Source organism: Nipponia nippon, unplaced genomic scaffold (assembly GCF_047370975.1).
Source record: "Nipponia nippon isolate SJK-2023a ecotype South Korea unplaced genomic scaffold, ASM4737097v1 scaffold_9, whole genome shotgun sequence".
Lineage (NCBI taxonomy): Eukaryota > Metazoa > Chordata > Aves > Pelecaniformes > Threskiornithidae > Nipponia > Nipponia nippon.
This window is the reverse complement of record NW_028262413.1, coordinates 37,981,786-38,008,141: the sequence shown is the minus strand read 5'-3', so window position 1 is coordinate 38,008,141 and position 26,356 is coordinate 37,981,786. Positions and strand designations below refer to the sequence as shown.

At 39.6% G+C, this 26,356-nt stretch overlaps 1 protein-coding gene across 5 annotated transcripts; it reads right to left on the bottom strand.

Annotated features, from left to right (window-relative positions):
- Positions 1-107: 107 nt before the first annotated feature.
- Positions 108-24,518, bottom strand: GABPB1 (GA binding protein transcription factor subunit beta 1). Of its 5 annotated transcripts, XM_087745016.1 has the most exons (10): positions 18,427-19,021; positions 17,373-17,476; positions 16,929-17,036; positions 15,865-16,032; positions 15,196-15,390; positions 13,953-14,064; positions 13,453-13,566; positions 8,320-8,505; positions 6,872-6,987; positions 108-1,911 (listed from the first exon to the last, which is right to left on the bottom strand). In XM_087745016.1, the coding sequence occupies exons 3-10, from the start codon at positions 17,034-17,036 to the stop codon at positions 1,759-1,761; spliced, it is 1,152 nt and encodes a 383-aa protein (XP_087601142.1). In that variant the 5' UTR covers positions 17,373-17,476; positions 18,427-19,021; the 3' UTR covers positions 108-1,758. The 5 variants fall into 5 exon arrangements, with proteins under 5 accessions (XP_087601142.1, XP_087601140.1, XP_087601141.1 ...); XM_087745014.1 differs by lacking the exons at positions 17,373-17,476; positions 18,427-19,021 and adding an exon at positions 24,378-24,518; XM_087745015.1 differs by lacking the exons at positions 17,373-17,476; positions 18,427-19,021 and adding an exon at positions 24,137-24,359.
- Positions 24,519-26,356: the final 1,838 nt, after the last annotated feature.

Genomic DNA, 26,356 nt, shown 5'->3' with positions numbered 1-26,356 from the left:
AAGCCTAAAACTGTTTTTTCATATTTTTCTGAATGCCTAACACAGCACAGCTTTGACCTTCTAATGCGCATACGAAACAATTGAAATGGAATTGATTCTACACTATATGTATGTGGAAAAGATATTTAATTGTAAAATAGAAAAAGTAGGCCAGAGTACAGTTTTAAGGGTAATTCTTCTGTGTACAGTATAGGTAAACTGGACTTTTTGCTTAAGTTTATATAAACAATTCCATAAAAGCAGTGAAACATGGAACAACAAAGCAAAGCACAACGAGTTTTATCTTACAAAAAAGGAATCTGCACAGTAGTTCAAAATTTAATGTAACACAGCACTGAACAATCTTAAGGCAGCTCAGTCTAAGCACAGGACTAGAAGCCAGGAACTCCTGAGGTCTGTTCCCAGGTCTACCACAGATTCACGTGGTCTTGGGCCAGTCGTTTAACACTCCCTGTGTTGCACTTATACCAGTTATAAAATTGAGACAATAACACTCACTTACCTGCCTCAGGCAGTACGGTAAGGGTTCTTTAAAAGATTTTACAACGCTCTGAAGATGTAACGTGCTATATAAATCCTAAGCATAATAGATCACTGCACAGACACACACAAACACGGTATCACAGTGAAGAACAATGATGCTAGGTAAGAAGAGCATCACTACAACGTAAAAAAAATTATTTGTCCAATTGCGTAATTAAAATGCAAAAGTCCGTTTAGAAAAAACGTATCACTGAAATCATTTCAAGGCTATTGGGGAAAAGAGATCGATAGGAATATTCTAAAAGAACTACTATTTGTGTTCCAGTGGAGACATTCTTTTCTATTCATTACTGAACTTTAAAATGTTTGTACAGGAAAATTGTAAGACACACAAAGTGAAGTTTCAATGCCTCCACTACCAAATTTTAAATTGCCTCTAATATGTAAATTAAGATTTTTTTTTTTTGTTGTTCTTTTTAATTACAAATTACATTCTTCCAAGGAATATACCATCCACAATAAAACTGGCTGCTAGCTTACTTGAAATGACCTATAGGCTAAACATTTTTCTCATAATTTTTCTCATCTTTGCTGAAAAATACCTATGCAAGATGTATATGTAGAAATTATAAAAACATGCAGCATATGTACAAACTGAAAAGTTTAAAAAATATTAGCTTCATATACATGTAAATCTACTTGGATATATCTGAAATTAAATATAAAAATTTCACCACCTAAAATAAAAAAACCCAAAAATGGTTTTCAGAGAATCTGAGACAACTACTTAAAGCTGTACAAAGATTTCCACGTGGAAATGTCTTATTCAGAGAAGTTTAAGTTGTTACCGTGTAGAAATAACTGTTAATTCATTTTGTCACATAATTCGTTTTCAAGTTGTCAGCTTAAATCAACAACATCACCCTTAAAACTGTTCTGTTTTTCAGAAGTTAGATTCGTACTAAAATCAAAAATTTCACAAAAACATTGGCTTCTCATGTTTCTGGATCCCTTCAAAAAGATTTATCAACTCATTTTGAAACTGTAAAAAAAACAACTATTTACAGTATTTCATTTTAAATACTTTTCACAATTTCTAAATTCAGAGTTTTTATGTTACAAGAAACTCATCAGAGCTCACGGCGTAAGTCCAGTTATCAACTTGTAGCATCTTCTCTATCATGTAATCCTGTGTCTGTACCTATATAGCGTACAGTTCAAGATTGTACTGCAGGTTTTTGAAAGTAACAGGCTTTGCAGTATGTTCATTTTTTATTAAACAGCTTCTTTATTAGTCTGGAGGCGGTTCATTGCCTCTAACTTCTGCCGATAGGCCTCTGCTTCTTGTTCTTTCTTTAGAAGCTGCTGACGATATTTTTGTGCTTCTCTGTTTGCCTCATCCAGCTGTTTCTGAAGAGTTTCTCTTTCCTATTAGAAAAAGAACCAGCAATATTTTGTCAAATATGTATCAAATATAAGTTAAAACGGCAAATACTTTTCCTTTACATGCAGCTGAAGTGTTAGGGTATCATGTAGAAACTGTCCAGTTCTTACTCGGGCAAACCTAAATGAATGCTGCTGTGTAAAACAGATATCAAGTATCACACCAGACAACTCCCCACAATTAAGACTTGAAGTGTAAATATAGCAAACCCAAGTTTCTTTAGCTGCAAAGATACCAAGCAAGTCTTCATGGAAAAAGAGTGAAATAAAGTGGAAGCATGGTGATCAAATACTAACATAATAGATTAACATTTCTCCAATGACTCAATTCCCTTTGTTAATGTTTTTAAATTGGAATCCAATCTAACAGGATTGTCCCTTTCTGTTGTATTTCTAATCAGGCAGTATAATGAAAAACTGTTACCTAGCAACAGTTTGCACTGGAAAGTGACAGCTGCCCACTAACCGAAATATATACATAGCTGGTTTCTAAATGAAGTGATCTGAAGTGATTGATACTATGCAATCCAGAGGTATAATTACATCCCCAAGGACACCACATTTTTATGAATTAACAGGCATGTAGCTAGATAAGCTTTTTCAATTCAAAAGGAGTAACTTAAGGCTCCATCCTGCATACAGGTTTGCTGGGGATGGCTATAAAATGGTTTCCAAGCAAAATAATACAGGAAATGCCACTTCCCATGAAGCTGCCTTAGGAACTAAGGAGAATGTATTTCTATCTCCAGTGATGTAGGTACTGTCATTTTGTTTGATGCTGCACTGAGCCCAATTAAAAAAGCAATTTGCTTGGAAAATAGTTTTGTTTTGATCTTCAACCAAATACCATTTCAATGAAGTGCATCATACTTTTATGAGTAAGGTAGTATTTGATTTCAAATCACTTTCCACTGTAGTTGTTACGTAGCCACAGGAAGGAGGTTGTCAGAGAAGCGAGCTATCTCCCAGAAAAAAAAAAAAAAAAAAAAACTCTTATCAAAAACTGAGGCCCAGTGAAAATAAGTTGCCTTTTCACCTTATTCCCAGCCCAGCAGTTCAGTATCACATTCCCATTTAATACCTCAAACAGTTGTTAGAAGTTTCTCCCCCCACATCCCCATAAGAGCATCCCTATTCTTCACCTCTTTGATGCACTCACATATTTTCATGGTCAGAGCCTGAAAGTACAAAATACTCTGCCTCCCTTCTACTTGCTACTGTTCTCAGTACTTGTCACAGTCACATTTAGCAGTCACATACTGTGCTGAATGTGCTGGAATATAATGACATAGGTAATCAGATCATTGCTAACAGCAGCATCTGTATAGCAAAAACAACAGGTGAAGGAAAGATGTTATTAACAGGTTATAAAGACTAGCTATAATACAGAACAGAACAAACTCCACTGAGTGCAACCCGATTCTACATAGGGCTTTAAGAGCTGAAGGAAGCTAGCTAGGGTTTGCTTCATTTGGAGCATATGCTGATAAAATGAGAGCTCATCTGATCTTGCTTACTTATTTGAAAAGGAAGTTCAGCTTCCACCTCTGAAAATTTGAATTCTGCTTTTTAAGCAACTTTATGAATGGCCAACCCATGTAGCAACTAGACTGACGAAGGCCAAATGAACGGTAGAGCCTACGTCTCAAAGGATCTGAAATACACCAATGATGTTCCAGCACCAGTCCAACCAAAACATACTGCTATTTCTGTAAGTTATCTACGTAGCTTAAGGGGAGCCAACAGCTTACATAAAACAGCCCCGTGGAGTCGAATGTTGGTGAAAAGAGCTACAAAAAAATTCTCAGGGAAGCAGTCAAAACAGCTTATCCTGCTACAAGTGGAAAGCAACATTTCCCTCTTTAGGGCATTCAGCTCTGGGATATATGAGCTGGGCATTATCCATCTCATGAAACTGTCACATAAAAAACGTCAGAAATCTACTACTGGCAAGAAGCAAAGCTGCTCTATCTACTGGGCTGCAGAAGAATAAGACCCACCAGTAGCTCACTGGCCAGTGGTTCTGCGATGCATTACAAAAAACAAGGTGCTATCACTACTATGGAGTGTGTGCAGACTGCAAATGCTTGGGAGCGGAGAGGTTCTCAGACCACACCTTATGAGTATTTCCCACAGAAGAGAGAAATAGAACCGTGTACCCATCAGGAGTATAGCACATTAAGGAAGGGATAGGAAAAAAAGGAAAAAAAATAAGTCTCATTGGCAGAGACAAGAAGATAAAACCAGTATCTACCATACGGACTAGCAATTCAAAGCATGTAGATTAGTCCAGCAGCTAATAGGTGCAGTTTTCAGAGAGTCATAGTCCTACTGTAAAGAGAATGAGCTAAGGAATTGAGGCCAAGTATACTGTCTAACTAGGCAGTGGAAAGAAACCAATGCTTCTGGAGAAGCAATGCAGATCCACAGTGGACTGAACAGTGAAAACTGGTTCCTTAACTTTGACATCTAGAATAGGGAGGACTACATCTGGTCTATTATTTCACCAAATCCAGAAAGTGTTCTTAGGGCATTCTTTAGAACACAACTGAAAGAGTTCTAATTATCTGAAATCCTTTTGTATCAGCATAAAAACCTACCCAGGTAAAACTCAAATTAGAGGATCCTGAGTGCTCTTAAGAAACTTCCTATGTTATCAGGCAATTTTCTTCATTACATGTAACTTTTCTTAACAGTCTATATATTGACAACAGGGACACACATAACTAAAATAACCAAACCAAGCATTCTTTTTAACAACAGAAAAAGCAGGGATATGAATTCACTAATATAATTAATTTACAATTATGATGTTTTTTTAGTCTAATGAAATTATTGTCCTGATTCTAATACATGTCACTTTTCAAACATGCAACATGGGAAAGACAGTCAAATTCAAGAATGAAAATAAAAATCACTGTATGTTAATGAATTATGCATGAAAATGAAAAACAGAGTATCTGTGTGACAGGTTTTTTTCTGCTGCCATCCTATGTTTAAAATACCGAACTGTTTAGGAAAACTGCCACAACTCTTCAAAATGAGCCGAAATGTTTGAACTTAACAGACCCAAAAGAGAAAAAATCAAAACACACCACACTACAGCTTTAGTCGTTCACAATACCTTCACAGGAATTTTTAATCACCTCACATGAATGGAAAGATGTTCAACTTAAAGACTTTCAAACTACAGTTAACTGTTCATACGCTATGAATTTAGAACAGCTGAAGAAAGCACTCTTAGCCTTGAATCAACTCTTTATAATGAAATAACGGAATGAATCACCAGTGGGGCAGAGAAACCAAGCAATAAAGGTTTTCTACATTAAAAAAAAATATTTTAATGAGGGGAGGGGTCCCACTCCCTCCACATTCAAGTATTACCACCTTCTACAATGTTGAAGGTCAAAGTGAACAGATTTTATGTGCACTTTAATGTCCCTGTTACCAAAGCGAGGTAGCACCATACCCCTGTGAACTACAATAAGGCTCCTGAAGTCAACTGGCCTCCACACAGAGGCAGAGGTCTGCATGTGCATTTCCAGTTGTACAGGCAGCGACAAAGTCATCAAAACCTGCACTTAAAAGTAACAGATAAAGTAACTCATTTAAACCAACTTCTTTTGATATTTGAGAAATGTGTTTAAAATATATAATTGAAACTCGTAATCCCCTTAAAAGAATTATTTGTACTGTTATACCAGCTATGTGTAATTAGGAACAGGTCAATTTATTCCCTAACCAATCTAGATGATTTTTCCTTCACCTAACAGAATTATTAAAATACTTAAGGAAACGTAATTTCCTTTAGGAATAATTCAGGCAGATGTTTAAAAGTGTGAACAAAAGAAATGCTTTTATTGTAACAGTCATACATTTAAAAAAAATGCAGCAAGAAAATTTCAACTGTCATGATAATCTGTAATGACCACCACAGCTGCAAAGGCCAAAAGTATTTGATGTGACAACTTAGGGACAGGGAAAGCAAGTGATGAAAGGTGATAATTATTGTTATTAGACATGGATAACATATAGCACATACTGTACAATAAAAAGTATTCAGTTAGGCACAATTCAATAATATGAACAGAAGTTGGGTAATACAACTTTTGATAAATGAAATATCATGGAGTTGACAAAATGAGAACGTACAGCCTAGTCAAGGCAGACAGCAATTTTCATAAACTTTTGACCAAAACTGGTCAGCACAGTTAGAAGTAGTAACAGATGAAGGAATGAGATGGTTGACCTATTGTGGTTAATATAAAAAAGCTATAATTTTAAATTGAACAGCTACATCTAATTGTCATCTATAGAAAGAAAAGCTCTCTCAATGTTGTTACGTCTTCTGCACTATAATTTAAAAAAAACAGGATGGTGCAAAGACATGTAATAGTAAACTGCTCCAGAATTAAAAAAAAAAGAAAAGAAAAAAGGGACAGATAAAAATTGACAAACACAGAATCTTACTGTTTCACATTTCCATTAACAGTTATCTAGATATCATGAATGGAAAGGAAACATTGCTAAAAATATGATCTCACAATCAGGACAAGCATGTGGTCGTAACAGAAAGATGCGGGTACAGTACTCTCATTCACTGCTAGCGGAAAGAGTCAAGTTACTCGATAATATATCGGTACCTAGTTTTAAAAACTAGCTAGTGATCTTAAAGGAAAAATAAAAAAATTAAGTTATCAAATACTTAAACAAGTGTAAATTTTACGTGCACGACCAGAGGATGAAGCAAACAGCCCTCCTATATTCTTTTTACAACTTTGTAAAAGATGAATTCCAGTAACAGGGAAGACTGAACAAGTTATTGTTTCACACGCTTCATTCTGTGGTAACACAGAAATTAAACTCTAGAAAACACAAAAAACCACAACCAGATACTCAGTGCCGAACACACTGGTTAACACATATCACGTAATATACTCCTTACTTCTATTTCTGCAGACTCCACACGATTTTCAACAATCTCAATGCACTGTCTCTTCACTGGCGGCTCTTCGCTTATCACAGTTTCTTCAGCAATGTCTGTTGCTGGAACTGTTAATACTGAAAACATATTTGTACATATAAATACATTTACTTCAAACAATATTTGCACTATATAAAATTCATATAATTAAGTAATTTTATTAACAGCAATAAAAATGCAAAGACTTTCCCTTATGAAAACATGACTTTATAATAAAGTGCACTATAAAGTCAGTATAGGGAAAATTTACTAAAAACTTTAGCTGCTTGTATGCTAGTAAAGGATTTTAAAATTCTTTGTTGCTGAGGTCTACAATAGTTACCAGTCACTCTGGAGTATCATTGACATATTTCACAGAGTAAACAGACATGGAGGTGAACTGCAACAGTTACCAGTCTGTCAGTTCTGTAACTTAGGTAGCAGACCATCTCCTTTATAATGTTTCTGAAGCAAATACTAAATACAAAACTGGCTTTTGATTTTGATGAATTAGTAGCCTGAAAATCCAGTTGTTATTAACCTTGGAGGAAAAAAAAAAAAGGGCATCTAAAGAAATTCATACTCTAATTTACTCATGCAACCGTCTGGCAAATAGATGTTGTGACTATCACTTCAATTACTACCTACACACATTCGTGCTTTCTGATAACTAGCTGTACTTGTTCAGACAGACTGTGAACCAAATCATCTGTCTTCACTGCCCAACTCTTCAAGCTCCACACTGGGAGTCCTCATGAAGAAACCAGAGAAGGAATAATTTTTGTCCAAATAGCAGTGGCAGAGAATCTTTAAAAGAAACCACCCAAAACGCACACGTCACAAAACAGCACTTACTACACTAGCAGCTTCCACAAAGTACCTATGGCCCAACAGGACAATCCGTATCACCCTGGCTTCACTGGTTCTGTCACTGCTCCTCTGAAATCTCAAGCATGTAAGACTTGGCTTTTGTTCTGTTAAGAACATGCTCCATGGGACTTGCACAGCTTGCTTCATGCATCAGATTTCTAAACCCCACCTTCACCTCCCTGCAATTTTTCCAGCAAGGCAACATAAGTATTGGAAGAAGGCTTTTGTTTTACTCCATCTTCTGGTTTTCATAACAAGTTTGCAAGAATCAAACTTACTGAAGGCAAAGCAAGTAGTTATCACTTTTCCCTTAAATGTCCCAGTTTTCTTCCATAGTTTGGTAATTCTTCCATTCTTTCTCCTAATGCAGAGACTCGGCTGACACGTGGTAACTCACTGAACTGCAGTGTCTCACATGTCTGAGCCTTTTGCAGTATAAGAATTCAAATATGTATTTAAATTGATAATTACACAAAATTCTCCAAGCTATTTGCACCTAACAATTTATTATTATAACTAAAATAGTTCCTCAAGCACAAATCGTACATGTTTCCACTCACCTTGCTGTCCATCTGGCATGGTCACAATGATCGGTTGCCCTATTCCACTGGTTGGAATTGAATGCAGATTACCAAGCTGAATGCCGTCTGTAACTATAGTAATAACTTGCTGACCTCCAGAACTGACAACTTGCTGAATAGCACCATCCACAGATTCTGCAGTCACTACCTCTTCTGTGGCCACAACTATCAACAGATTAGTAAAGGAAATAAGTCAATTTATAAATTAAGCTTTATGATTTCAAATGCATTTTGGTACCGCTGAGAAAAAAAAATGTCTTCCATGTCTTTTAAAATTTGATAAACTCCCCCCCCCTTAACACATTACTACATATTATATTGTTAATAGAAATCTTTCACCAGGCCAACATAGAGCACTAACATTTTGAAATATACATGCAACTCTGTCCTGGTTTACCTTGCTCAATATAATAATTTTTTTTATTTAGCATGTTTCCTAATAGACACATCCCACTCAAAACTGATGCTTTGGGTTCAGTGTTAATATGGCAGCAAGAACAAGAGTTGGTTTTAAGAATACAAATAACTTTTCCATTGTACACAAGCTGGACTAAGTTACACTAGCAGCGGAATACAAAAAAAAAATTAAACTTGAAATACTAGCTTGAAACTGCTCCTCAACCAGTGCCTTGCCAGGTGTACCTCAGGACCCAGCCCCGATTTCTCTGCTTACCATAATGGTCTTCAAGACAATAACAGACTGAAGGACCTCTAGAGAATCTTAAAGTTTTGTCTGTACTACATGGGTACTTCAAACATAACCACAACTTTTTTTATTACACAAAGTATGGAACAGGACTAAAGGAAAAGTTCTGCAGAGTTGACATTTTCACACCTTTGAAGGAGAAAGATTAAGCTAAAAAGGTAAAATAAGCATTGTATGTATATAATTTTATAAGTAAAAATAAAAATCCCAGCTCAACTAAATATTTCAAATTCATGATTCAATAATGACTATACAGCAGTGAACTCTCACAGTTCTATATTACATCCATAAGTCAAGGTAAGATAAGGAAAAGACTGCATTCAGAGCTACAACACATACCACAGCTTGCACTATACACTGTAACTGGGGTCTCACACTACCACCCTTTTTTTTTTAAAAACAAGATACTGAGAGAAAGAGCACTAGTAGCACAATCAAAGAATTTCAAGCACACTAACTCTGTATTTTATTTTCAATTTGTCAGGGTAAAAGCAAAGCCTTTGATTTAAATAACAGACATTAGAGTGCTTTCTATCTACAGAGATAAAATTAAAACCCTATAGACTGTATTGTGATGCTCGAGATGAGAGAAGGCAGATAAAACCCTGAAGCTTTCATCTTTTAAGTTAATTACAATGTAACACACACACAAAAAAAAAATCACTCTGTAGTTCAAATAATGACTGCAGTCATTGCCTTCTGAAGATCTTTATGTTCAGAGATTACTGTCCAACAGCACTGTTTAAATATTCATAGAGTGTTTATTCAGTAAACCAAAACAGTAAGTCCTACATGAATAAGCGGTGTTGTATTGAACATGATTTGGCTTCCAAGTACAGGCTCAACAGTAAGAAAGACCACTGTCACCAAAAAATCCAAGTTGCAATTGCCAATACTAGCTGCTGTGGCAAACAGCTCTGATCTTTCAGTTTCAAACTCAACATTGGGTTTTTAGTTGTGGAAGGAAACGTTATGAGGACTTCTTCAGACCTTGAAAGAAAAATGGAGATTTTGCCTAAAAAGAAGTTACTCTGTATAAAAGATAAATATCCCTATAAATACAGTTGTTATTCCTCCCTTGCTCTCCTTCCGTATCTATATCCGTATAATCACTAGTTACCACACTACTTCATACGCTGAAGGAAAGCTGAAGTCATTTAAAACAGCACCACTGTTATTTCCAAGAATCTCTGTATTATGTGCATTATTTCCTTCTGCAGTGAGTGCGGGGGGAGAACACCTGCACACGCAGTAAGTCATATGCCTAATTCCAACATAAGCACACCAAACGTCGCATTCCAACTACACATCTTAAACCAGATTTTTCTTTAATCCAACTCTGAGTCCATACATACATTACGCACCACATTTGTACGTAACACCCATGTCCTCATATACACTTCATTTGAGTAACAATTAAAAAAAGCATGATTCTATTCAGCTCCAGTGAGAAGCACCTTTCTTTCTTTGGTTTTACAATATTGATGTGTTTTTAACTGTCAGACATGAAGAACTAGGGGGAAGAGATCAGGGTAAAGTTAATTTGGAAAGAAGAGAAAAACCTAGACAGAAACGACATAAAAGGCAGAACCTAAGTGCTTCGTCCAAGTTTATACAGTCTTAAATACAGGAGGCTAAGTACAAGGTAAGAGCCAAAACCAGAATTCTCAATCTTACAATTTTTGACAGTATTTATAAATGGATTTTTTACAAGATGAGCACAAAGGGGTTTTTTTGTTGCTGTGTTTCTTTTTTTTTTTTTTCCTTGAACACACATACTACTGATACACAGGTGACAAAGAGCTGCTTTTGTATACTTCACACTTTATAAAATATTAAAGGAGTAAGAACCCAGGAAATAATTTGCGGACAGTAAGATTCTGCAAGATTGCCCATACATCTACATAAAAATCAAAGCAGAAGGACTAAAATAAACAGGAGGGCTAGGTATGATGCACACTGCATTACTGAAGGTGGGAAGCTACTGCATCAAGGCTTCAAGCTTATTCCTTCTGGCCTGTCATCTCCTGCCTCCTCTCTAATAATTCTTATCTTCAGTGGTTTACTGACATGTAACGTAGGTTACGCTGCACCACTGCAAGGGTAGGGCCATGAAACGCGAGAACACTCTGTTAGTTACCGAAGTCTACTACCAAGTCCCGGACACACATTTAATGCTCTGTAATCCTATGCAATCCCTTCTCAAGTTTCTCTCCTACAATTAGATCTGAGTTTCACTGAAACATATTAATTGATTGAAAACTTCAGCAGCTTCTTCTGTAATGAAAGGCACTGCATTCCGGTTTTGGAATCATCCACTTCACTTGCAATATTTAAATGTCATAAAATAGTATAGCTGTACTTAGGTACTGCTTTGAGAAGTAGTAGAAGAAAAGAACTGTTTTAAGAAGAAAACCTGCAGGACTTCAAAATATTTAGAGATGAAAACTCAGGTATATGTTGCGATGCAGCTGTCATGCCAGCAAGTCTGAGAGTACAGATCTGGTCTATATTTTCAGTGAAAACTGTATCCTTAAGAACAATATCATCTGCAGAGCTGAATTCTGTGAGAATTCAAGCACCAAAGACTTTGACCATGCAAAGTATCTCAGTTCTGTAAAATTTATCATACTGACCATCACCAACAAAAAAGCAAAATAAATGCATTTCTTTAGAAATGTGTTTAGAAAAATTCAGGTTACCATAAGCATCATAAATCCTTGATCGACAGAGGGTTGTTGCTCTCCATAGTGATCTCCAGCCACTGGCTTTGAAGTTAGGCTCATCTTGCTACATATCACATCACTAATCAGCGCTCAAAATCCCAAGCTAACTTTGAAATAAGGCTATAGTGCTACAGGTCAGTATAATAAATACTAAATCAACAAAAAAAAAGCAATCTGGCCTACCATAAAACTCCAGCAGCTACAGGCATATACTGCCTGAGAAAACCAGGGAGCAACGTATGCAGAACAGCACTGGGCAAGTAAAGCATGCATGAAATACTTCACAGCTTTCTTTAGAAAGCCAGGTCTCCACCACAACACCTTTGGGACTCTCAGAATAACAGAAGTTTTTATTCAAGTACACCATATAGCCTACTTCAGAGACAAAAACTAGGGAATTGTGTGTCCCAACACTAGCTAACAAAGAATTAACATAGCACCTGACCTCCTAAGTGCTGGTTTTACCTGATTTTTTTTATGCAATGGCAAGATATTAACATACACCATAATGGACAAATACGGTCCAGAACAGAAGTTTAGTGTCATCCTCTTATAAAGTAACTTCCAACAATTCAGAAGCTTTTGATCACATTTTAACTTTATTGTAGATGGTACTGCAACTTGCTTAAATTATAAAAGGTCTTTTCCTTGCTTATATCTCTCTCTCAAACCTGTCAGTGGTAATGACTAGCCTTTATAATCCACTTTGATTATAAGACTTCTGACTGCTATGTCTTTCTTCGCTTTGCATGTTGTAATGAACAAAAGTGGAAAAAGTACACAAAGCAAGCACCACATTATTCAGAAAGAGTGGAGAAAGATACCCAGTACAACCTGCAGGGTATGGAACCTTGACCAAGTTTTTTTTCAGACACAGCAGTAACTGGCAAAGACCCATGGGGCAGGGGTGAAGGGGTTTTGTGTTAAGGAAGAGGAATGCAAAACTTAGGAATTAGGGGCAATGGAATTCCTTGTGCCTTTCTGGCTTCTTGTCATGGCCTTACAGAATAAGGGAGCGTGCATACAGCTGCAGTCAGGGATGCAGGCTGTTTCTTCCTAGGAGAGAAAGAATGTATTACTAGGCTTACGTTTGTTTACCTGAAGTGCCATGACAGCATACCAGCCTGAAGTGGGACATACTAATCACTACATTTTATTATAAATGCAAATGCATTTATAGACAACATAGAATGCCTCAATGTTGAAAAGACAACCCATAGGCATATCTAATGAGCAAAGTGCACATTAAGATCACCAAATATTCTTGTGCCTTTTGGGTGAAAGATTAAGAAAAACGCTGACAAAGTATATGCAGACAACAGTAGGGGCCATTTCCCAATACTTAACAGAAAGAAGCATTCGAAGAAAATTCTCCCACCAAATGCAACTAGACTATACGTAGACAAAGATGTGAATTCAATCTCCTGAATTATGCTGGCTTTCAGCAAGATGAATGCTACTCACATTAGGCACAGAACTACCAGCTGCGGTCAGAAATCTTATTAAGAACTAATTGTACATACAAATCTGGCAACCTTCCAGGTGAAAGTAAAGGAAAAATTTTGTTCACATTGAAAAAAGGAAGACTATCATCTCATTTCTGTGTGAACTGTATCTCCAAAAGCACCAATTATGTACTTCTAGTTTAATAAATGAGGTTAAATGACTTTGCTTTCTAACCTGGTGTTTCTGAAGAATTAGACAGTGGAGCTGATGCTTCTGCTAAAGCTGCCAACGTGGCTAATACTGACGTCGATGAATTTCCAAACTGTACAGCAGACACTCCTGTTTCATCTAGTGGGATGAAAAAAAAAAAGTTAGCTCATAAATTTAAAACCAATGAAGTCCCTTTTTTTGTTATTGCATTGAAGCTTCTATCACACACACTGTTCTCAGCAACATTCTGCTAAACCAAAGTGCTATTCTGAAGGCAAGTTTGTTAAGCAAATACAACTTCTGATAATTTATGTCCGTGAAGACTGTTGTTTTAAGTACCTAGATATTTACAACACATAAAAAACACTGAAGAGGAACATGGTAACTAGTCTATTCTTACCACTGTTTTTCCTCAAGTCTTTTCACTAAATGGTGAAAATCAGTTAAAGTATAAAATCCCAGTAGCTGTCCTACAGGCATCTAAATCCCTGTTCCATTTGATGTATTTGCAGAAGATACCAGACCTGTTAGGTTCACCACCCCTCCAGGTCCGATGATGAACTGCGGTGTTGCTGCATGTATCGTCACAGTGTCCGGACTCTCTGGATTTGTATTGATTTGGTTCTGCATTGCAATCTAGGAGACAAAGGTAATAATATCATTCCAACTGTAGGTATAAAGAAGCTATTTACCTTGTAAGAACTACAATTATTGCACATTCCACTCAAACAGGGAGGATCCCCCTCATTATACTCACGCAATATACACACATCATGTCACATCTTGTGCTCTATGTAAGTATATGAGAAACATTTTTTTTTTTGGCTGAAATCTAAAGACAAAAAGTCTGTTGAAGTGAAAGAGAATAATGACACACTGCTACTTCTCCTTAGCACTTATTGTAAACAAAGAGGACCATATAAAGACAAGGCCCTTTTGTAGATGTGCAAGCTCAAGTATCTAAAATAGAGGCCTGAAGAACCAAGACTGCTGTCACAGCTACATGCCACGAAAATCGGCTCTGACAGCTTAGTAATTGCTATGAATTGTAGATGGCATTCTTCTTTTTGTCCTTCTTTGAATTATTATTGACTTTTATTTACTATATCCTTTCCACAATGAAGAGGAGGCTAAAGGAACAGACCATAAGTTCATACAGTTCAAGATGTAGGGGAACAACAGATTCATACGGTGGCATAACGGTATTTTTCATTTGCTTTCTATTCTTTTCTCAATAATGCTTAGCACTTAATTTGCCTTTAAGAACACTATTGAACAGTGAGACACAATTCCATGAAAGTAACTATTACAATCCCAATCCTAATCACTTCTCCAACAATTCAATCCTAGTTTCTCTAATTCTGGAAAAAATGCCATCTCTCCTCTCCTGAACTCCAATTGCTAGAAAATTAACAGTCATATACTAAGCCAATTTAACACTAGCCTATAGTCAAAACATATTGGCAGAGTAGGGAGCTAAGTTTTACGCCTTGCTTGTGAAGACTCTACTTAGTTCTGTGTACTACAACGCTCAAATTTAAGAAAATAAACGATACTTATCCTTGACTTTGTAGGTGGTGAAAACACTCTTCAGCCAACTAACGTTTACTAACATTAATCTCATTTCCACATCATGAAATAGACTGGAGTTTAGCAGTATCAGTCAATACATGGTCTCACAGCTGCTATATTAAAAGCTTAGTTTATCCCATGTGTAAACAAGTACTTTGCTGTAAAGTTCCCTTAACATCATGAATCAAAAGTTACCTGCAATATTTCTGCAAGGTCTTCATTTCCATTGTCTACTGCAATATCTAATGCCGTTTTGCAAAATTTACTCTGAGCATGAACATCTGCTCCGTACTTTATTAAGAGTTCTACAACTTCTTGGTGGTTATGTTCAGTAGCCCAATGAAGTGCAGTCATTTTGAGCATGTCCTTCGCATTGACATCAGCACCGTGCTACAAACAAGATCATTGCATAAACTATGTCATTACAAGTATCTGAATTAAATAATGCTGGTCACAGAATAAAGCCCAAAATTGTCTTTCTCCAGCAGTAATGTCCTGTTATCTTACATTTACAGATTTATTAGAAGTACTTCAATCTAACTACCAAATAAATTATTTGCCTCAAAGGATTAAAGACTCCCTAAAACATAACATGCCTTGGTTCTAAAAGTTGTCACTCACACAATGTCAAATTAGGAAGTAGTCTTATTTTGAAACAGCAATAAATAATTCACCTGAAATCATGATGACTTTAATGCTAAAATAAATTACAGTTTAATAGGAAAACAAAGCACTCAATGCACAGAATATAAATATTCATATCATTTCAATGTTGTTTTCATGATTAAAAGGAAACTGCAAATATTTGATCATAAACCATCGTAATATCCCCACCTCAGACCCTGTTTCAGCAGCAGTCTTTACCTTAAGTAAGACTTCTACTATGCTGGCATGGCCTTCTGATGCTGCCATATGTAATGGAGTTCTGTCCACTTTGGTTCTGGCATCCCGACTTACACCTGCTCGCAGCAACACTTCTGTTGTTGAGTAGTGTCCATACTGTGCTGCTAGATGAAGTGGAGATGTTCCCAACTGCAATGTAATGGACAAAAGTGGAGTTTTAACAGATGTCAGTATGAAGTATTTCTTCTTATTCTGGAGCTATGAAACTCAGATGTCAGGCCACCACTTCAAAATCATTTTCCCTTGCAGTCTCAAGGAAAGAAGCTGTCGGGGCTTTTACAGAGTTTGAAGAGGAAAAAAAAAAGTTTAAATGTTTTTTTTTCCAATAATCACAACACACTAAAAACAGCTCACTGGAAGCAACTTTTTGAGGTCTGTGCTGTGTTTTTTCTGTCTTTTTGAGGTGTGATGTTTCAAGGGGCCTAACCCCATTTTTAGTGTTGGTCAGCACGCCATACCAACACTGGAAGGGACCTGTGGAAGTCATTTAAGTCCAACCTCCTGCTCAAAATGGAGATGACTTGAAAGTTAGGCAAGTTAAGTAGATTAAGGCTCTAAAGAGCTTGTAAATACCCTAGAATTTTAGGTACCTAACCTCCCTATACAACCTATTCAAAAACAGGCACCTCCAAAAGACAACTCAGAGTCCCTATATCAGGGAACCCTCAGCTGCACATAACAGATAGTTAGGACTGCTTTCTTAATTCAGACCTCTTACTATACTAAATGCATAAACACAATAACTAGGAGGATGATTGGTGCTTTCTTCCATTAACCATTCCAAAGTTCATCTTGAACGCCACCAGAACAAGCTCATTCACAGTCTGTTACTAAAATCGGCAGGAGGTCATATGACTAAACAGACAATTTTAATTTTAAATTAGGCATTAGATGACATAACTGCAGAATTCCAAGAAGAAAATCCCAAGGCTTGCAATATAAATGCTTAATTGTAATAATCCTATATTCTTCTTCAGGTGAGAAAAGTAAGAGGATTTACCAAACACTGCAAAAGTTTTCATTACCCAGTCTGTGGTAAAAGGTGCTCCATTTGCCATCAAAATGCGAACTTCGTCATCTTGACCTGCTCGTGCAGCTTCTAAAAGTTTCTTTCCCAAATCTACTAGTGACATCTAGCAAAGGACATAAAAGAATACAAAGAAAAAGTAATAACATTAATACTATTTTAAGTACACAAATGCCACTACCATTTTTTTAATTATTTCTGAACTACTCTGAAAAGTTCAAAAACTGGAGTTGGTATTTTAGCCATGAGAACAAGCTTTATTGATTGCAATAAGCAGCTTGATTTTAGAATTACTTTTGTCAGCCAAACAGAACTGACACTGAGGTGAAGACTTCAGTATTACAATGCTGTAACCATAGCAGCTGCAAAGTTATATCAAACTAAATTTAAATTGAACTGGATGCACATTTCTTATAGCAGAAAGTGGTCTAGAAGCTCTCACCTGATACTGCAACCTGCTGCAGCTTTGTCCAGCTTTCAAATGGCACTACATCATGGCTGCTATGTCACACGCCCAAAGGCACTACAGTCACGTATCCAAAATGCCTATACGTATTTAAGAGGTACCACTATGTAAACGCATTTAGATAGATGCGAAACACAAGACCTTTCTGACATCTTGTCCATCACTATCACTTCATCTTGTTCACCCTAAAACATAATTTCTGTATTCCTAGCTATGAAATGATGCAATAGGTATATATTATTGTACTATTTACATCAGATAGATGAACTAAAATGTCTGCCTGAAAACAAACATTACTACCTGCTTCAACTGTCTACAGTTACTAAAAACATGTGAAGTGCAAAATTTTGATTGAGACATGACCAAGATACTAGCTGAAAAACTTTCACATCATCTTTAGGTAATCACCCTTTTACAGCACTCCAAGTTCCATATCATACAGACCACACAAAACTATACATACGTAGACAAATGACACCTATCTATGTTTCTGTTGCATCAAAGATTTCCTAGTATAACAACTTTTTAAAACTACTCTATTTCATATTTGCTATTAAATTTGTTCAGTAAAAAGAAAATTTAGAACTAAACCATAACTCATGCTACTAATCAAAATATATCATTAATGTTTTAGTCCTATACCTATGTTTCCCACTACCAGGATGCTAAGAATGGAATTACTTTCGTAAGTTTGGCTTCCAGTCACAAGCAAAGTTAAGCTGGTATTACTAATAACAGCAGTTGCAAGGCCATGCAGCCCATTTCCTACACAAAGTTAGAGTATATCAGTTCAGAAAGAAATCCCAGTAGGACCATTTTTTTATCTCTTTTCTTAAACATACACTTCTATCACAAAACCAACATACTTAGAAAGTCCTCTGCACCTAGCTCAACTGGCAAAATCTGCGTGGTATATTGCTCAACAAGCTGAAAGCTACTGACTTTGGAAGAAATTAGAAAGGAAGATGGAAATACTGCAAATGCAGAACTCCAACATGTATCAGTAGAGCCATGAACTGGAGCAGTTTACCTCTTTGTCTACAGAACTGACTGCAGGCAGCAATATCCCCTTCACCAAGATAATACTCCATTTATGTCCATCCTTCTAGTACACATGGACATGTCGATTTGTCTCCAGCCAGAAAAGGGAAGAGGGAGCAGGAAGGTGGCAGGACAGGACAAATACTGACAATGGGAAAAGGAAGGAAAAAAGGAGCACAGAGTCAGATGCAGAGGAAGGGACAACAGTTGACTCTCTTCCATAAAGAAAAAGAGCAAAAGAGAAACAGGAGTAAGAGAAAATCTACTATCCCCATTAAAGGGAGACACGAGGAGTAATGATATAAAACAATAACAGGACAGAGAGGCCATTTGGCAAGTGCAGCAGTGAAATGAAGGAATATAGCACTTTCTTTATATGGCACCCTTTGGGGGGGGAGGGGCACACAATTTAAGAAGGAAAAAAGCACACACAGACATACGCGCTTTTTCTGGTGGTCTAATACCTCCACATCAAGGTCCTCAGAAGCAAAAAGAAAGCTGGAACTTAATGCAAAATACTGAAGTTAGGAACTAATTTGGAAAGAATTAATTTTCCTAATATTTATTTTTGTTTTAAACACCAGTAGAGAAAAGGAACTAAAAGTCTCATTTTGGAGTTACAGAATAATTCAGGCTGGGCAGGACCTCTCAAGGTCACCTAGTTCAATCTCCCAGTCAGAGCTGGCCCAGGCTGTGCAGGGCTCGGTCCTGCTGAGTTCTGAATGTCTCTGTGGATGAACATCCCACCACTTCTTCAGCCTCATTCCAGTGTCCAACCACCTTCATGGTGAGAGCTGCCTTCTGTGTATACCTGTCTTTCTCCACTGACCAAAAAGACAGCCTTGATAACAAGCTTATACTTGATGTCTGCTAGACAACAAAAAGAGGTGCATTAAATTACAGTCTGTACATTTAAAAACTACACCTATTTGGAACCCACTGACCACATCTATACTAGTGAAATAAACTGCAAAGTTGTTACCAAAACCCTATGCAGCAAAACCAAGCAAAAAAAATTAAATTATGGTGGCCTGCAAACTACAAGTCTCACTCCCAGGAGATGTTAGGACAAGCTTCAGCCCGAGACTGACACCTTTTCAGAGTCTCTCTGAAACACTACTGTTGAACACACTGTCAGAGTGACAGTACATCAGTTCTCAATGCAAAACTAAACAGCATTGTACTACTCAGTAAGAAATGTTCTTATCAAGGAAAAAAGAGGGACGTGTAATATCATACATGACATAACCTTCATTACCACGTGTTACTTACATTAACCAACACTCTCTTGGTTGATATAAAGTGTTTATATTTTAAACAAGAACAAAGCATCACAGAAGTTTACATATGTTTCACGATGCAGAATTTTAACTTCAGTTAAAATGACACAAATTTATTTTAGAAACGAAGTAAAAGTTTCACTTCTCATAGGGTACTTGAAAGCATGCTTGGGCCATCTAGTGGAAGAAAGTTAAAAACCTAGCAAAATTACACAAACTCAAAAATCACATTATATGTCAATAATGCACTAACAACAGCAACTGATGAGGCCTTTCCAACAAAGGACTCACGCACATTTAGTCACTTTTAACCAACAAATACTAGCATTCACAAAATTTCTCAAGAGTAGTCAACCCAAAGCTGATTTCTACTTGACAGACCGTTCCAAGGACCGGTATTGTAAGGTCAGGAAACCCTCGAGTAACAACATGCCCCACACTTCCCCCCATGCTCTTCCACTGCTAGTACTGGGACACACCGAGAAGGGGCTGCAGTGTCAGAATTGCACTTTCTTCCCTTTCCAGAAGAATTCTTCAGCTGCTCTCTTGAGATCAGTTAGTCACACTACAATAGCACAGTGATACTATCAAAAGCGAAGTTCTATATATAGTACAATAAAATATATTTAAAATTTAAATATCTCCATTTCAAAGCAGCACTCTTAGTCAAGTACTGCTGCTACTCCATGTAGTGTTACAAATCAACTCTGCTGAACTGTGTTAGAGGATACTCTTCAGTAACTGTGTCACCTTCATCAAGCTTGGCTAGCACAACAGCTGGGTAATGCTTTATAAGGGGATTCTTTCAGACAATAAAAACATCACCGGCTCTGAAATAAAGTCTTGAGACTATTATAGTTATTCTTATGGCAATCTGAGCATGTTTTCAGGCTTCTAACAGCTCCTATACAACTGTGTGAACAGAGGGTTCTGTCTACAATTGAGTAAATAGGGAAGAGCTTCTGCTGGGCTTGGACTTCTTTGCGTTAACCACCTCCTGAACTTCCACATTTCATTACTGCAATGCATTCTGTACGGTATCATTAGCCAGATGCCACGATGAACTGGTAATTAAAATTTACATCAAATTATTATTCCTATTTTACTTCTGTTCAATAGGAAATCATACTGCTTTTTTGTATCCGTCTTAGATTTAAGTTTTTATACATTCTGTAAAACTCTGAACGTCATGCTGTTACCAGAGGGGTATATAACTTGACCAGAGTTTAGGTGGAACTGTGCGCAAAATGGGCTCTGTGGGGAGGGAGAAGAGCTGAAAAACATGCAGCTTGGGAAGCCTGGGGTCCCACACCACAGCCTACAGGCAACAGAGCAGCAGAACCTGCGGTCCACAGAACGAAGACTAAGTATGGCTTAAAATATTGCAGCACCTTTCAGACTGGTGTCCTGCCCCAAGGATCCTCGACCCAGCCTTTATTCCCCTTCTACCGCTGCAGCGGTGAACATCAGCCAGTCAGAATCAACAGGCACAAAACAGTTGTTGCAGAACACCTGCTAACATGGAGATCTCGCAGCCGCCAACGTACGCCAAGGCATGCTCCTAGAAGGGACATACTTACACTAGAAGAGCATGGACTGCACCGGTGCAACTTACTGGAAGGTAAACTAAATCAACATACACCCCATCTATGATGAGGATTTGCAATCATTCCTAAAAACCCCAGGATGAAGTTCCATAAAATGCTAATTAAACAGGTTTCCCTACTGAAGATATCTTGGAAGATAGCTTGAGACCCGTCATCTCTCACACCCATTACGTCTGGAAAAAGAATGCCCTTTTCAGAATGTCTTTTTCTTTCACTATTTAAAAAAAAAAAAAAAAAAAAAAAAAAAATCAGCCTGCTTCCCCAGACCTGATCTTCAGAAATGCTATCACCCTACCGATTTCAACATTGCACAGTATCGCTAGAAATTCAGAACAGCAATTTCTAAATAATTTTATATGCCTATCCATACCAAGGTCAAAAATATTTTTAAGTACAGAGTATAACTAGTCAGGAATAACTTTTAAAATCTTTAATCAAGCACTCAGTTTTGATCATTATTAGAATTGAAATAATAGGATCAACTTGCTTTATTTTTTTTTTTACACCCTGATGTAACAGCACAATACTTGAACTCAGAACAACTCTTCAAAAAGTTTTTTATTTCAATTACAGTTTTGTACCTTTTAAAGGAACCAGAAGGTCTGCATTAAACTTAGGCGTATTTCCATGTGCTAGCATCCCTTAAAAACTTGGGTATTTTACCTTGTGTATCATTTAATAGTGATTATAGCGACTTACATGGGATAAACTCAAAAAGATCCTGTATTGTTTCCCAAGGGAATCACGCCCTTCCAAATGTATTTTGACAATGACTTCACACGTCATACTTCAAATCTTAATATAAATATCATAGGCTTAGAGTATCCACAGCTCTATTATGATAATGAAAATTACACTAACATATTAATAAGTCGGCTTTAATTCCAGTGCTTTCAGCTTTCCTCTATGACTGTGTTGTGTGTGCAACTAAATTCTCTCCAGTTTGTTTAAAGAGCAACATGACCTTCATGTTGGACTAGGTATGCATCAGATGAAAAAAAAACTGATCTGAGAAAAGAGATCAGAAAAGCAAACATATTGTTGGAATAGTTTAGTGGTTAAGATAGTCAAGGTTGTGTTTATGCAGGTCTGTCCTCCAATTAGGTTCATACGTTAATTTAAATTAGCACCAATCATCAACGTAACTCCATTAAATAATGCAGCTGGTAGAAAAGTCTTGTCCTTAAAAAGGAGAGCACAGATTTGGCCATTATCTGCAACAAAATGCAACACCTAAAAAACATGATTATGCAACAAGGGTGAACCATTGGCACCAACCAAGATTTGGGTTGGCACTGCCAACAACTACAAAGGTTTCACAGATAAGTTTGGCACTGGATACCAAAAAGGTTACGTTACGGCAGCTATGACTGACATGAAGAAACTAAGGGCTTGTGACGTAGCCTTTGAACTGTTTTAGAGCCTTAGGAGTGTATCTCAGATTAACTGAAACTTGAAAACATCCTCAAACAAAAATCACCAGCCTCTCTAATTAAAGCATCTGTTTTATCACAAGGAATCTTCCCTCAGCAGTTTCTGTCTAGCACATAGGCCCAAAACAACCCTAGAAAACAAACTGTTTTCAGCAAAGAAAGTGGGTCACGAACAAGAGCGTACACCTAGTGTATGCGGATGTGCCACGGATACTCTTAACCTTACACAGCAGATTTGTGCACCATTACAAGTATTTCCATGTGCGTACAGACGTCAACCAAACTGCTTAGTCTTACTAATACTTCAGAAGTCATGACTAATTTAAAGAAAAACATTAAGCTACTCCAAGGTGTGCATTCACAACTTTTAGCACATTTAACTCTAATATGCAGCATTTGCCATTAAATAAAGCTACGTTAGTAAGCAGGTTAGAGGACAACATACAACTGCTTTAAGTTAAAAACTCTAAGCACGTAAGACTTCCTAGAGGGGATTTCACCGACGTGCTATCAGACAGCGTACAGCGTCTCACCAACAGGAACGGCTTTGAGTAGTAGGAGAGAAAAGAAAAACGACAGTCCGAACTAACACGTCTTATCGCACGCTTCTGCTCCCGTCGTACGCTTTATTAAGAGTCCAAAGCAAGAGTTACAGACTCGGGGTGAGGGACACTGCAGAGGGAAGCGCTGCCCTCAGGGCACCTTTGGCGCCAAGCTCCGGCACGCAGCTCAGCCGCCCCCGGGCCGCGACAGGAGCCGGCCACGCCGCCCCACGCGAGGCCCGAGACCGTCCCCACGCGGCCTAGACCGGGCTGCCCGGCGGGGAAAGACGCGGGACGAGCCGGGCCCCGCTCTGCCCCTCGGCGCCCGGGCCGCTCGCCGGGCGCGCCGCCCTCGCCCGGGCCTGCGCGGCAGCCGCGGGGAGAGGGGCCGCCGCGGGCGGCCGCGGGCAGCCGGGCCCCGAGGGGCCCCGTCCCCGTCGTCGTCCCCCCCCCCCCCCGCCCCGCCGGCCGCGCGGCGGCCCCCGACCCCGGCGCAGGCCCTGCCCCGCAGGCCGCGCCCGGCGCCCCCGCGGGCCGCCCAGGCCGCCGCCACGGCCCAGGCCGCCGCCGGCGCTGCCCGCGCCCCCCGCGCGGCGGGGTCCCCGGAAGGCCGGCCAGCGCGCCCGCTCTCCCCAACAGGAAATCCTGGCTGGGCTGGGCGCTGCGGAGGGAGCCGCGGCGCCGGGTTCCGGGGGAAGTGGAATTATTTTTTACCAGCGAAGAGATCAACTTCCACATCCGGTAACAGGGCCCTATACAAAGGCGCAGACTGACCTGGAAAAGCTTGGCCGGCCCGGGGGGGTGAGGGAGAGACGGGGCGCGGGGATGGGACCTTACCGTGCTGCCGGCCCGGCCGCCGCCGCCGCGACAACAACCAGGGGCGCCGGAGGCCGCCGCTCATCGGCGCCCAAAAGCCCCACACAAAAGTCCCCGCTGCGCCTGGCGGAGGGACACGGCGGGCGGAGGGGAGGGGCGGGGAGCGGAGCCGCGCCGCGCTGCCCCGCCGCCGGCCCGCGCCCGGGCGTGAGGCGGCGCGGCGCGGCCGCGGGCAGCGGCTGGAGGGGCGCCCGGCACTTACCATGGGGTGCAGGGATTATCTTATTACACAGACATCCCCGGCAAAAGGGGCTCGGCGGAGGGATACGGCCACTGTGCGGCCCGCCGCGCATGCGCGGCGGCGCGGGGAAAGGCGGGGGAAGCGGGGACTGGAGGGGCCCGCCATGTTCCGTCCCGCTTCCCGCCCGGCGGGGGGCAGGGCGCTGCCCGCCGCTTTCGGCCGACCCCGGCGGGTGGAGGCGAGCTGTCAACGCGCCGCGGGGGCGGGGAGCCTCCCTAAAAGCGGCTTAAATAAGAAAGAGGGCGGCCGTCCCTGCACGGCGGCCTTCCCGGGGCTCCTCTTTGCCACAGGGCGGCGGGGCTTGCTCTTCCCGCCTCATGGCTGCTGGGGCTCCGATTGTGCTCCCAGGCGAGGGTGCCCTGACTGAGCAAGGGCTTCGCTGCCTTGCCTCCCCCGAGCTTTAGCTATGCTTTGGGATCACAGAGGTGGGATGTGATATGGATGACCGCTCCAGAATGATCCTAAGCCCTTGCTGCTCTGTCAGAGAGCTCCGGCCTTCAGTCCCAAACTGGCGCTGGACCTGCCATCCCAGCCCCTGCAATGTTTCTCCTAGTTATGGTTCAGTAGTGCAAAACGGCCATGCTCACATTCTCCCCAAAGCTATTCCAAGTCACAAATCTTCTGACACCACTGTAAAGCATAGATCCCATAATCCACATCCTTCAGAAAAAGGTATCAATCACAAAATTCCACTTTCTTATTTTGGAGATTGTAATACCTACGAGATACTCGTAATCAGAGGAATACTTGTAACTACGTTGTTTACAGATCCATTATTTTTTGCCCTTGACTTACCTAACACAGCTTTGGAGAAAATAGAGATAACCAGATTCCAGAGAGCGAACCTTGCCTCACAGATATCGCAGAACTGAAACCTCGAGTCACTGCTGAAAGGGACCCGTTCAGGCCAGGAGAGAAAACTGCATTTCCCGCGCGTGGCGGCAGAACAGCCCTCGGCTGAGCACGATGGCTTACGCTGCCCTGGCTGACCTGACTCCCTCCCGTTCTTGCAGTATTTTTGATTCGAGTTAGGCTGCAGGGAGGAATTCTCCATGTGCTTTTTGGAAAGCCAGTTAATCCTTCTTTATATGTTGTCACCTGGCCGGGGGACCTGTTGACTTATTTTTCTAGGGGTGATCAGCCAGAAGGCGGCACTAGAGAACAAGTCCAGACACCTCTCGGGGCTGTCACTTGTCACCAGGGTACAGAAACCTTAAATCCAGCCTTCATCACATCTCTTTTCCATTGTTGGTAAGTGTTCTGTGTCTCTCAACAAGCATTTAGCTTGCCATACTATGGTTTTTCATGTACGTGGTAGCAGCAGATACAGAAAACATTACAATGTCCTCACAGGCGCGCGCCAACAAGCAGGAATGCCTTGTGACATTAGCTGCAGTGGAAAGCAAAACGTTCTGTGTTACTGAAAATCTTTTATAGAGGTGAAGAATGCAGTCTGCATGTAGCCCATTAGCACTGCGTAGGAGTTTTCATTATTATGATCACAACTTCCATCTTTAAAATAATCATGTCTAATGTTGGTTTTTTTGACAGAATTCACCAAAAGTACATTTAAGAGACAGACATTTGGTGTCTGATGTAGGCAAGTCAAAACACATTTCACATCTGTAAAGTACCTGGTTTCTTTTCCTTTGTTTTACCCCACTTTATAAGATAGTTAATTTACAGTTTTCGTTGACTAAATAATCTAACACAGTCTATTAAAAAGAAGACTGATTCTACTGTTTAAAATGCTTCTTTTATTTACTGCTACACTGCTACACAGTAACATATGTGCTGATAGGAAAACGTGTTTTAACCTAAGGCAACACAGCATGTTATAACGCAATCAACATATTAGCATGTTTTAACAAGTTCTTGAATATGGTAAAGCTAATTGTACAGGCAGGTCCTCCCCAACGCCTTTCTATATATGGCTGGGG